Raw genomic sequence first — 13,751 nt, 5'->3', positions numbered from 1 at the left:
GCTTACTTCTGCCACACGCTTTTCCTCTCAATGTGTAATACTTCACATTCATTATTGAGTCTCATTAGCTATTTGTCTGACCATTTGCATAACCTAAAAGCTTCTACAAATGATTAACTGTATTCTCCGCTCTACTGCTCTTTCTATTTTAGTGTCTTCTAAAAATTTGACAAGCTTAAAATTGATTTGGCATCATTTGTTTATGTAGATTAGAAGCAATGGGGCTTCAGGCACCTCTGATAGTCTACTGCCCCCTTCTCTCCCCAGCCCTCACCTCGTAACTGATATTTAAACACTCACTGGTACTGTATTAGACCTATTCTGTTTACCTAATTTTACTGACAAGAGCATAGCCTAGGAGTGTAGCATTTTGCTGTTACCTGAATGATTTTCCAATTAGTAAGGGCACTCACTTTTTATTTTTCTCAGACTAGGATCTTCAGAAGTTCTGAAGAAGGATCACTGAACTCTACTTTCTCTCCACAGATGCTGCCAGACCTGCTGAGTTTCTTCAGCCATTTCTGATTTTGTTGCAGGTTTCCAGCATCTGCAGTCCTTTTATTTTATTTTAGTTTATTTTAGTTTGATTTGATTAGATTAGATTTGATTCCCTACAGTTTGGAAACAAGCCCTTTGGCCCAACAAGCCCACACTGACTCTCCAAAGAACAACCCACCCAAACCCATTTTCCCATCCTATAATTACCCCTGATTAACACTATGAGCAATTTAGCATGACCAATTCATCTGACTTGCACATCTTTTGAATTGTGGGAGGAAACCGGAGCCCCCGGAGGAAACCCATGGAGAATGTACAAACTCCACACACAGTCTCCCGAGGGGGGAATCAAACCCAGATCCCTGGCGCTGTAACTAGATCGCCCCGTAATTTTATGAAATGCTCTCCCTTTGTTTTGTGATAAATGTGGTGGCCAGTTTTGTGTTCAGTGGGGTCAATGAAATTAATGAGACTAAGTTAATCTTTTTATGTAGCAATCTGATCAGGCTAAGGCGGCCAGTCACTGAATATATTCAAGAAAAGGATAATTATTTAGGTTTAAAGGCATATGGGGTTATGGAGAGAAAGCAGCAAATATGGTACTGAGTTAGAGGATCAGCCAGGATCCGATTTGAATGGCAGAGCATATTCAGAGGACACGGCCTTCTCTTACTCTAGTTTTTATGTGATGGTGAGAATTGAGGGAATAATGTTAGCTAACCATCCCTGTATAGCTTCAGAAAGAACCATGGAATTTTTCAATGAACTTGAACATGGTTTAATGTTTCCTCTAATGATTATATTCTTAACTCAGGGATTTGAACCCACAAGCTTCTGGCTCTAAGGCAAGAGTGCTACAGATTGAACAAAACTGCATCAGAATTGAATATTAGTTTGCACATTTGTAGAAATGAACGTATCTAACCCAGACAGATTTTGCTATTCCAGTTGGAACATGTTTGAGATTACGATATCTGGACATTTTTTAAATAGGAGTTTCCCCATCCATTTCAAATAATTAAAATTACTTGGTTAAAAACACATGAATTATTTCCAAATTAATTTACTAAATGACTCAGTTCAGCAAAAATCTATTATTTTGGCTTATTATCTACAGCTATTAATTGTCATTCTTCCAATTGCACCTCTTGTCTGACAGCAAAAAACATGTTTTACTCTGTCGACAACTATGTTTACTTATGTTCCACATTTTTAATGCTGAATGTCTCTTACAGCTGTGTAAAAGTGACTGTTCTACAAGTTTTCCAGGGGCTAACTCTTTCAACTCTGAAATAATTGAATCCAGCCCTTACTGATGGGCTCAGGGTGTAGCATCTTAAAAAAAAAAAAAAAATTTTTTTCTACAGTTATGGCCTACTTCCTACAGGTTGGCCCATCTTAATAATTTAATTCAGCAAATCCATGAGCTGGTATGGTAAATGTGGAATTTTGTGTGAGGATGGTCATCTTATGCCCAATTACATTGCAGATCAATTTCTGCTACTGCTGCTGTATTTCTGCCACTTACTCTATGCGCAGGTGTGTACTAAACATCAACACATCTCCAGATTAACTTGATTTGTCTGAAGCTGGAGTCATGTGTTTCAGTTTGCTGCTACCAATGCACGTGCTTGAAGGCAGAAGCCTCCAGTGTTGGTATATCTCCTTAACACCACTGATGTTGGAGTCAACCCTCTAAAGTAATTGGGCTCTGACTTTAACATTTGGATATGCTAATCAGGCAATAATTCATAGATCATTAGATTTAAGGATGAAGGAACAAAAGAAACAGGAGCAGAGTAGACTATCCAACCCCTTCGGCCTGTTGTCCACTCAATCACTAGTATTCTGCTTTGACCGCTTTCCCACCTGTTCCCTATAACTAAACTCAATGATGGAATATCTATAAGCCCCTGAAATAGGCAGTTCCAAAGATTCACATCTCGTGTTAAGAAATTTCTCCTCAGCTCAATATTAAATGATTAATCGCTTAATTCTGAGACTGTGCCTCTGAGTTCTGGATTCCTCAGGCGGGAAACAACCTCTCAAGTGCCTATCCTGTTGTACAACATCCCCTTCCGAATGTTGTACATTTCAATGAGATCACCTTATTTTAGTTCTGAATTGTGATTGTTATCTGCAAATCCACAACAAGCACTTAGTTAGGCAAATGTTTCAGGTCACCATATTTGGTAGCTTGTGTTTAGTAGGATTAGGCACGTATGCAGTTTTTGTTTAACATACAAATTTGTAGAATTGGTTTATTTGAGAAGCCTTTAAAATCCACTTTGCATTTATGCTTTAAGAGTTTGTGTGCAGAGTAGCATGAATTATGTCAAGCAGTTTGTGTGTGAGATAACACTGTGGTTAAATCCATGATTCATAAGATTGTAGCTGCAGTATGTTGTATAGATTTTTGAGGGTTATCTTCAGATTTTTTTTCCTTTATTTTTAGTTAACCTCATGCTTTGCATCAGTCAGTAACTAAGAAAGCAAGGAGCCTACTCCAGAGTGTTTACTGATGCAACTCTGTAACTGGCAACTAGGAGGTGTACAAGAGCAATTTAGAGTGAAACAAGCAGGTGAAGATTGATGCTTTATTGTGTTGGAAACGAGCCTGATGCAAATACACATCCTGTTTCATTGGGTTGCTTTAATCAGGGGTTGTACATGACTGATACTGGAAAGTGTAAATGCCAATGTGATGCTGCAGATGTTTATAACTCTACTGCCTAGTCAACAAAAAAAATGCTTGAGACAAGAGGTGAATCAAGTCCTTACTTTTTATCACCCATGTTTAGGGAAACCAGCTTTGCTTCTGGAGTTACATTGTTCGAAAGATGCGGTAAAGGATATTTCCTTGTGATTAATCCAGAAAAGAAAGACTTTGCACGAATTGAAAATAAAATTGATGAATGGCTCCTGGATTATTTGCGGCTGTAATTTATTACACAGCATATTATTTTCTGGCATGTGATTATTTACTAGCTGTTATGCACAGCTTGTCGATACAAGATTATTTAACCTCAAGCATAAGATGAATCCTGAATTGAATTTCAAAAGAAAATTCTATTTCCAAGATTTTTGTCTTTTTAAATTCAGTTCAGTGACATTTTAAAGCTAGTATAAATTAAGGATGTTTGTAAACAGACTAATTATTGCAATTTCCCCAGTTTTTCTCATCATGCTAATCCATTTGATTAAACAAATAAAAATGACCAATTATTTCTGAGCAAATTTGTTTTTAGTTTACTGACCTATCTTATTACAGATTTTCTTGCCTCCTCCATACCATTGAAAGTGGTTACTGCTGTCAAGCCCCAGGATTGTTGAGATTTCATGTTATGAACCTTTTTCAGTATTGGATCTAACGTTATAGAGACCCATCAACTGGTGAGTCTCGAGTCAGGACATTTGGACATGGCTACAGCTTCTCTGGTCAGAATCCTGTTGATGGAAGGAAGTAGCCAGAAAGTTCCAGTGCTCTTGAATATCTGGATTATTGGGGATATTTTCTTCCTTTAATTTTTTTCATGGGATGCTGACATTGTGAAAGGTCCAGCACTTAGTGCCCAACCCTAAATACTCTTGATCTGAGTGATTTGTTAGGCCATTGAAGGGGTGGAGTTATGAGTCAGCCACTATTGGAGAATGCCTGTGGTGCTATGAGTGTGGAGTCACATAGAAGTCAGACTGGGTAAGGATGACAGATCTTCTTCCCTAAAGGACATTAGTTTGTATTTACAACAACTGATTGTAGTTTTATATCACCATTACTAAGACTAGCTTTCAGTTCCAGATTTGTTAATTGAATGTGAATTCCACTAGCTGCTGTGTTGGGAATTGTACCCATGTCCCCCGAGCATTAACTATGGCTTCTAGGTGACTGATCCACATTCCCGTTACAACACTGTCTCCTTCCCAACTTTTCTCTAAAAGCTTCACTTGTCTAATATCACAGCTGGGCTTTTATTCAGAGAAAGGTTTCATGTAGATAAGATAGTTGGATGGGACGGTAGTGCCAACTTTCTTTTCTGCTCCCATCATTCACTTGAGAAATAAATGCTGAGAGGGTTTGAAGTAAGTGTGGTGCCAACCCAGTCAATTAGGACATAGTGGCTCCAAAAGGAGCTAACAAAGGGGAGTAAATTAACTTTATAGGATAGGCAGAGGTAGAAATGAACTGACTCTCAAGTAGTGTACAGATATTTTATGGAAGAGATTCTAATTTTTATCCTTTTGTTATTAACATAAAAAGATAAGTTGTACAAAAGCATTTATCCTGATGATTGTGTTACTTGTTTTCTATGAGAATTGTAGAAGAACTTTTCATTTGGAGTGAGGCAAATGCATTGGATTGGCTCATACATGAAAGCTTAGCACACTGAAGAGTTTTCTGTTTCATCATTTGGATTAGATTTTAACGTCTCCTGTAATAAGTGTTTATCAGTTGATCGTTTACTAATCAATGAATTAACTGATGTAATGTGCAGGACTGCAGCCTGGTAGCAAAAGTGGTCAGAGCGTTGGAATCCTATTTAGAATGCCTTTCAAAAAATACTTTCATTTGCATTCAAACTTATACCTAGCAAGATGGATCAATAGTGACAGAAGATCTCATGTTAAAGAAATCGACCAAGTGATCCATCTCACTTTATAAATCATGCCTCCTGACAACTGTACTGTTAAAATTGTGAAGAATCCAGACTATCCCAAGATCTAAACATCGGGTGAAAGGAGCAGACCAGGCTTAAGAGGCAGAAAGTAGATAAAAATTGATAACATTTCAACAGAGACTTAATTCTGTTGATCGGTGTAGTAGCCCAGCTAGTTCAGAAAGGATACAGAGTACAGTTTGTACATTTGATTTGATTGTTTCAGTTATGAACAGCAAAAGATTAATATCAAGCAGGCATTTCACTCTCAGTTCTATTTAATTTTAGTAACTGAACAATTGATATGGGATAAAACCAACCTCAAGGAGCAGTGTTCTGTTTAGTGTGCAACACACTGAATGCATACTAAATTAGGAATTGGTATGAATTTTTGATTTAATATACCTTAAAATCTGATTAATCATTTGTGATGTGTAGAGTATTCAATTTAAAATTAGTCAATTTGAGTAGCAATAGAGATTTAAAAATCTGAATTTAAGATATTAAAGTTTGGTATCAAAATGATCATAAAGTAGGGTTTTGTAACTACTTTGAAACCTGCTTTTGTGTGAATATGACTTTATAACTTGGAGTTTTCAGTCTCAATGCATGATCTTTATGATTATGAATATTTATGATTTTTTCCTGTAAGCTGCAGGTTCTAATCAAGAAAGTAGTTATATTATGATAATCATAAAACATAATTAACGTAATAGCCCACTGTTGGAGGATGCTTGTGGTGCTATGTTAACCCCTAGAGAACTTTCTACTAGAATAAAACACATACAGTGGGGTTAAAATACTCCAGTTGATCATAGAATGCTGCAAATAAAAAAATAGCCTGTTCTTTCGCCCTTTTCTCTAATTTGCTTTGTGATACTAATTAGAAACCTACAGAAAATAATTTTGGCAGTTATAGAGTAGAAGACTCTTAACAGAACACCTCCCACGGTGAGCAAAACACTCTATCCAGTTATTCTTATTAAAGAAGGCCTATTAAAAAGTATATGGGCTGGTTCTGATTGGCAGTAATGGATCCAGAAGCTGTCCAAGATCTGAATTTATTATTCTATCAGTAACAGTGGGTTTACAGTAAATAATAAATGGAGTAAACCTAAACCGTTGACTCAATTGATATCCTACCAGAAGGTTATACAAAATCTTTTGTTATCAATCATACTTGTCCTTCATCTGTTCATGAAAACCAATCAGTTTCGAAAGGTTTGAAAGGGCTGAGCTACTTGGTTGCAGATTAACCTGAAGCTTTGAAAAAAAATCTGAATGTCTTTGAAAGCAGTACCAAATCACTAGCTGATCCTTTCAAGCAACAGTCCCATTCTACAATGTTTCTGTGAAGCAGGAATTTGTCAAACTGTATAGGATTTGCACATAATACTTTAAAATCTGGTCATGATCTGGCATAACCTCTTGTCAGACTTCAGTTTGAAACTAGTTAGGCTGTTGGGTTGTTTCTTTATGTGTTATTGTAAATTAGGAATATTTCATGGACAGTATATTTTACTAGACTCTGTAGAGTATTTGAATTAAATTGAAAAAATAAATTTCCCCAGTATTAGAGTATAGGTGATGAAGAGCATTGAGATCCTTCATATTGAACAGCTAGAGTAAGTCTGTCCTGTATGTAATTCAGACACAGGTGGTTCCTTCATGTTGGGTGGCCAAAGTATAGATACTGGCTTTCAAAAGTAATAGCAAAGCAGCATGCCTGAAGGACTTGATTCCTTTACAAGTCTCTTTATACTCTGACTGATTTGACAAGCAACTATTTTTCTTCCTACAGGGGAGTAAATTAGGTCAATAACGAACCACCCAAGATATCAAGCTGCAGGTAACTAAGGGTAGGGCTTCTATGGGGAGGGGAAGGTGCTACAAGGAGAGGATAATAATATCCTCTAAGCTGCTAAGTGAAAGTTCCACACTTATGGACTGTTTCATATGCAGATAGATCAAGACCTCATTATGTTTGCTACATAAGCATCAGATCTGGGGCTCCTGTTCCTTAGATCTTGAATAAACTGCAGCTGGTCAAATTAACTTTTAGTTTCTGCAGAAAATCGGCTTGAAACGTTAACGCCGATTTCTCTCCATAGATGCTGCCAGACCTGCTGATCTATTCCGGCAATTTCTGTTTTTGTTTCTGATTTACAGCATCTCTAGTGCTTTTGGTTTTAACTTTTGTGCTTGTTTTCCTACAGGCTATAATCACAGAGGTGTGGGATGACTCTATTTATCAGCAGTAATTTTGAGGGTAGCCTGCATCCTATCTGTATGGGATCCATTACATGGACCCAGGTTAGGATCTTTGACAAAAGGCCTCCATCCATGGCTCTGGGGCAGAATCTGTAATTTGTAAAAATACAAAACAATCTGAAATTGTTTTAGCACAACACAAAGTCTAATTAGGGCTGATGCTTTCAGATCTCTGTTTCGCAAAAATACTTTTTGATGCATTAAAATAAAATATACTCATGCAGAGGGTGGTACGTGTATGGAATGAGCTGCCAGAGTAAGTGGTGGAGGCTGGGACAATTGCAGCATTTAAGAGACATTTGGATGGGTATATGAATAGGAAGGGTTTGGAGGGATATGGGTTTGGTGCTGGCAGGTGGGACTAGATTGGGTTGGGATATCTGGTCGGCATGGATGGGTTGGTCCGAAGGGTCTGTTTCCATGCTGTATATCTCTATGACTCTATATTTATATTTGATTTGTAAAATGATTTCTGTACTTAAACTTCACACTGCTTTTACATTGGCAGAACTCAACAATCTATTTTCATTAATCAGTCCAGTACTTCACCATGCATTGAAAATTTCACACTATTTTCATTCTAATATCAAGCACTAAATTCCAATAAAACTTTTTTGTCTTTTAGATCAATTCAGTAAAATTGACAGCAAAATCACAAATGCAAGCTAAATTGCTTTATGAGTAGTGAAACATTTGAACTGTTTCTGAAACTGTGTCTGATTCCATACATCTTGGATTTTATTTGCTGGTTGAGCCTCAAAATACAATCACAACTTGTGACAACCTTCTCTGTTTCGATTGAGTTATTAAATTATTTAAAATGGTGTTAAATCATTTTTAATTTCTGCCTTATTGAATCATTAAACTATGTAATAAAAATCCCCCAAACTAGCAATATGTTTGTTCAGGAATTAACTATATTTAACAATATAGTTTTGCATTCAGCCCTATCTTTGATGTTGCATGGGTGTGTTCTGTATTTTTCTCCTTTTATCGTTTAGGTGCTGGTTCTATCTAATTCAATGTGAGACTTGATATGTAAAAGCTCAAAATGAAATCTGATAGTTATATTATTCTGTGACTGAACATGAATGCTTCATAGATCAAATCGTAGAATCCTTACGTGTGGAAGCAGGCTATTCGGCCCATTGTGTCAATACTGATCCTCCGAAGAGCATCTCACCTAGACCCATCCCCCATCCCATCCTCTATGTCCAGCATATCCTTGGTGGAGTGGGAGGGGGAGTTGAAGTGTTGAGCCACAGGGTGGTTGGGTTGGTTGGTCCGGGTGTCCCAGAGGTGTTCTCTGAAACGCTCCGCAAGTAGGCGGCCTGTCTCCCCAATATAGAGGAGGCCACATCGGGTGCAGAGGATGCAATAGATGATGTGTGTGGAGGTACAGGTGAATCTGTGGCGGATATGGAAGTTTCCTTTGGGGCCTTGGAGGGAGGTGAGGGGGGAGGTGTGGGCGCAAGTCTTGCACCTCCTGCGGTTGCAGGGGAAGGTGCCGCGAGTGGAGGTTGGGTTGGTGGGGGGTGTGGATCTGACGAGGGAGTCACGGAGGGAGTGGTCTTTACGGAATGCTGATAGGGGAGGGGAGGGAAATATATCCGTGGTGGGGTCCGTTTGGAGGTGGCGGAAATGACGGTGGATGATGCGCTGTACATGGAGATTGGTGGGGTGGTAGGTGAGGACCAGTGGGGTTCTGTCCTGGTGGCGGTTGGAGGGGCGGAGGAGCGGGAAGTGGAAGAGATGCGGTGGAGGGCATCGTCGACCACATCGGGGGGGGAAATTGTGGTCCTTTTTATAGATGGTCTGGGAGATAATGGTTTGGTGGTGGGGGCTGGGGTCATGGACAAGGGGGCAGTAGGATTTTATAGATGGTCTGGGAGATGATGGTTTGGTGGTGTTTTATAGCACCGCCTTCCTAACCTGCAATCTTCTTCCTGACCTCTCCGCCCCCACACCAGTCTGACCTATCACCCTCACCTTGACCTCTTTCCACCTATCGCATTTCCGATGCCCCTCCCCCAAGCCCCTCCTCCCTACCTTTTATCTTAGCCTGCTGGGCACACTTTCCTCATTCCTGAAGAAGGGCTTATGCCCGAAACGTCGATTCTCCTGTTCCCTGGATGCTGCCTGACCTGCGCTTTTCCAGCAACACGTTTTCAGCTCTGATCTCCAGCATCTGCAGACCTCACTTTCTCCTCCAATGTGAGTGTACCCTTCCTTAAGCAAGGACACCAGAGTCCACATGTAGCCTCAGCACGTTGCTGCACAGCTATAGTAAGAATTCCCTACTTTTATATTCCATCTCCTTAAAAGAAAAGCCAGAATCCTGTGGCATTCCTAGTTTCAGGAGTTAAAATATACCTTAAGACCAAATGTTGATTTTTTTTTTTCATTTTTACCAAGTCCATAATTAGATGATGACAACATTACTTTCTATATTTATGTAGGCATGTGGGATATTTGAATTTATGCAGAATCACAGGAATTCATCAATATCCTCAATAATCATCGTTGCTTCATTAAATTTAAATTCACAACATACAAAGAAATCATTAATTTTCTGCACACCAAAGTATTTAAATTGACACAGGGAAACAGAGAAAAGTTAGCAAAACCTTTTGAATGATTTCTGGTGGTGTAGAACTTAAACATTGCAAAATGAAGACAGAGTTAAAGCTTTCATCTTGCACTCTTCTGGACTATGACACAAGTGACAGACTTGGAAGAGAAGGGGAAGACCAATTTATAAAGCATGAGGAGTGGTGCTGATTGCCCAACATAGTGGCTACCTCATAAATACCTCACAGTATATGAAAATGTGCAAGGTTTTAAGATGTGTTGACACATAAAAGCAAATCTTTCTGAAATAAAACTGTTCAGTACAATATTCAATTGACAGTGCTAATTACAATAGCCTCCACAACATTCTACATTCATTTGCAAAGAATTCATTACCTCAGTGTTTCCTGGTTCCCAGTTAGCTGAGTATTGCATTATTGAAAGGTGTAAGACTAACCTCCCATTTATGGCCCCTGTTTCCCCCCCCCCCCCCCCGGCCCCATTTTAGAGTCCCTGTTCCACTTTACAGCCTCATGCTGATCAGAACTTCTATTAAGTTGTTGCATAGGCCATACCTCTGGTTTTTTTCAGTGCCTCATGCTCCAATTACAGTGTGAAAATGATGCTGGACAAACTATAATTCAGTATAAATCAAGACTGTGTTTATTCATAGAAAGTATTTTTGCTCTGAAATGGAAAACCGTACTGTGCAAAGAAGTTGAGACTTTAAAAGGTGAATTAGACATTGCAGTGGTGTCAATAATCCTTTCATTCCTTTACTGTATCAATTGCTCATTGCGCTTTACGTTCCTATATTATAGGTCCTCGTAGTTCCAGGTGGCGGGAATATGGCGCCTTGGCAATCATCATGGCTGGGATTGCATTTGGCTTTCACCAACTATACAAGGTACAGTTGTAGTTTTCCCCACACATTTGGCAGAAAGTCATTCAAATTCAAAATAAAATGCTCTTGTTCGTTCTCAAATTTCTGTTCAGCATAAAGGACGTTTTATATGATGTCCAGTTGAACTGTAAATAAACAGACTTTAGGATTGTAATTATATATTTCATCTTGCTAAATGGTGAGTTATATCTACAGAACATTTTGAGCTGTATAGAACTGGGGCAGAAGTTGCAATTCTGTTGTGAATGATAGTCATGTTGGAGATGATGAATTCAGGCTGCACTTTCACTAGAGTGGTAGCATCAGTGTAAAATGGAGTCAGAGTTCAACTTAACTTGGAAATGGATTGGAGGTCCGTCCAAGAGAATTTCATTCTTCTTTGCTCTAGAGTGGAGTTAAATCCTGACTCTGGTATCATACTATGTTTGTAATGTAGGTTGTTGCTACAGTTGTAGTGTAAATGTGACTGATTGTAAAGTACTAAAACCTTATTGTTAAAGAATGTTGGCTTAATTGAAGATTTTCTCTCCTTGAAGTACTTGGATATGAGCACACTAAGTTAAATACATCTATGACAACAGTTGGTGACTGGTTTCTATGACTGTACTTCTTGCAGCTCCCTTGTGCAGTGATCAAGCTTTTTGTTCATTTATTCATGACAGTTGACACCCTGATTTCAGTATAAAGTGCATCAGTTATTGAGCTGTGTACTAAATGCCTGAGATTTAAGGAATGTGTATCATGTTGATTAATGCAGATGTGCAAGCCATCAATTTTTTAATGATCCATTTGTAATATGTTTGAGAATTTTTACAGCATTTTGGAAAAGGCTTTCATTGAGAAGGATAAAAGATTGTTCTTTTGACGAGATCAAACCACAGATGCCTTTTTCCTCCTGAGGTTTAATTATTTTAGGATACTTACAATTTGGCAAACCAATCAGGACATCATTTAATTGGGGTTCTGAAGACAATTAATTTTGAATTCTAAATGTTAACACTTTCGTTCTTCCCAAGATGATGATGGACCTGCTGAGTTTCTCCAGCACTTAATGTTTTTATTTCAGATCTCTAGCACCCGCAATATTTTTATTTTATTAAGACAGTATTTAAAGTATTTTACTAAATCATTGTGACAAGGAAAAGAGGTATCAATGCATTTTGGAACCCCATGTTCCCAAAACCATAACAGCCAATCAAAAACAGCATTATACAAGAAGTGCTTCTGCTATTGGTTCCTATTAGACTTTTATTTATTTACATCTTTGTACCAAACTGAGATTCAGTATAATGCTGGCACTAAGGTTGTCAAGTTTATTGCGTGGCTTTTTTTCCAGCTTTGTCTCAAATTCCAACATGAAAATGCACTGGAATGTTCATTATTAAATCATTGTATTTGATTGTCAGTTATTTTAATTAGACGTTTCAGAAATCTGAAGCCTGGAATTTAATATTTTCAGCCTGGCCATCTCACTAACTAGGAACTTTGAAACAGTCAGAGGCAGAAATGAACATGTTGAGTGTCATTTTGTCCCATTACATCTGTGTCTGTGTTTTTCTGCCTTATTTTCTTTTGCTTATTCTTTCCTTTTCTTCTAAATTGACCTTTTATTGTAATTTCATGGTTTATTTTTGCTTTCCATATTTCCTCTCCTTTGTTGCAACTCTTCTGGTCTTCTTTCCTGTTCGCTCAAGCTTCTCTCTTTTCTTTCTGATATTCTGTCTCATTTTTGCTCATTTTCCATTAATGTCTGAACAGACATTGTCCTTATTCCTTCAATTTTGTTCTAATTTTATCTTTTATTTTCCTCATTATGACTTCTCTCATATACCTTTTGCCTCATTTGATATCACATTTGCACCACGGTTTTCACTTGATTTCAAGTCTCGTGCCCTTTCCCCTTCCTTTCCTTTGGACTGTTCTGTATAGCTTTCACATCTAATTCCCTTATAGTGATAAATGGCATAGATATTCATCTTAGAAATTCAGATTAGCACTCGTGTTCTACAACTGAAAGAAGTATTCTATTCTGTTGCACAAACTAGCCCCCATGTTCATTGTTACATTTGAAAACTGTAGTGCTTGTAGAGATTTTTTTCTTTCAGTGAAAATATGATGGGTACTTGAGGCCTGATAGACCCTTTTGAATGTCATCTACTTGGTATTGTTAGGCATCTGAGATAGCTGGAACAGTTTCATGAAAAGGCGAATACAGTGTCACAAAAAAATGAAGTGCCAAATCAGACTAATCAGCCTGCCAGCATGATTAGCATCAATGTCATTGTTATACTGTTTCTGTGACAGTAGACTCTATGTGTTGTCTGTATGTCAGACAAATGACTTCTCATCGCCATTTTATGCATTGAGCTCATAACTGCAAAAAACATGATCAGTGTTGAGAGGAAATCTTTCAGGGATAAACTGAAAATCATAAGGAATGTGACCTTCATCCAGAAACTTGGGAAGAATAGTAGGGGTTCAGAGGTAAAATTTCACAGATGACCTGAAATAAAGACTTCAGGAATATGACACTCATCCTTGAAAGATGAAACCTTGAAAGATTGAACCAGCAATCAGTGTCTGGAAACCTCATATGATGTGCACCACTACATGCTTCAAAGCCAAGTGTTAACATGCTAAAGTGTTGTGATAGCAAAGTCATCTAGAAACAGCTGGCAAGTAGGCAATAATAGACCTGCAGTACTAGTGGTTATGAAATGTATACTCTATTGATCTTTGGAACCACTCCAGTAAACTCTGACTGTGACACCTGCTGGTGACTTTGTGTCACCTTCATTTCAAAGTGACTCACATTATTGCAGGTAATCCAGATATGAAGTAATATTCACTTG

General features: G+C 38.2%; 1 protein-coding gene across 4 annotated transcripts in view; it reads left to right on the top strand.

The window, feature by feature from the left end:
* Positions 1-13,751, top strand: part of pex14 (peroxisomal biogenesis factor 14) — a 254,740-nt gene that overhangs the window by 152,563 nt on the left and 88,426 nt on the right. For all 4 annotated transcript variants that reach the window (XM_087980263.1, XM_087980262.1, XM_043676241.2 and 1 more), the window contains exon 5: positions 10,817-10,902. In XM_087980263.1, coding sequence (XP_087836389.1) covers positions 10,817-10,902 — 86 coding nt within the window. The remainder of the gene's footprint in view (positions 1-10,816; positions 10,903-13,751) is intronic.

This window comes from Chiloscyllium plagiosum, unplaced genomic scaffold (genome assembly GCF_037043375.1).
Source record: "Chiloscyllium plagiosum isolate Xiang-an unplaced genomic scaffold, Cpla_swu_hap1 HiC_scaffold_37, whole genome shotgun sequence".
Lineage (NCBI taxonomy): Eukaryota > Metazoa > Chordata > Chondrichthyes > Orectolobiformes > Hemiscylliidae > Chiloscyllium > Chiloscyllium plagiosum.
Note: the sequence above shows the minus strand (reverse complement) of the source record. Positions and strands in the feature narration are given on the sequence as shown.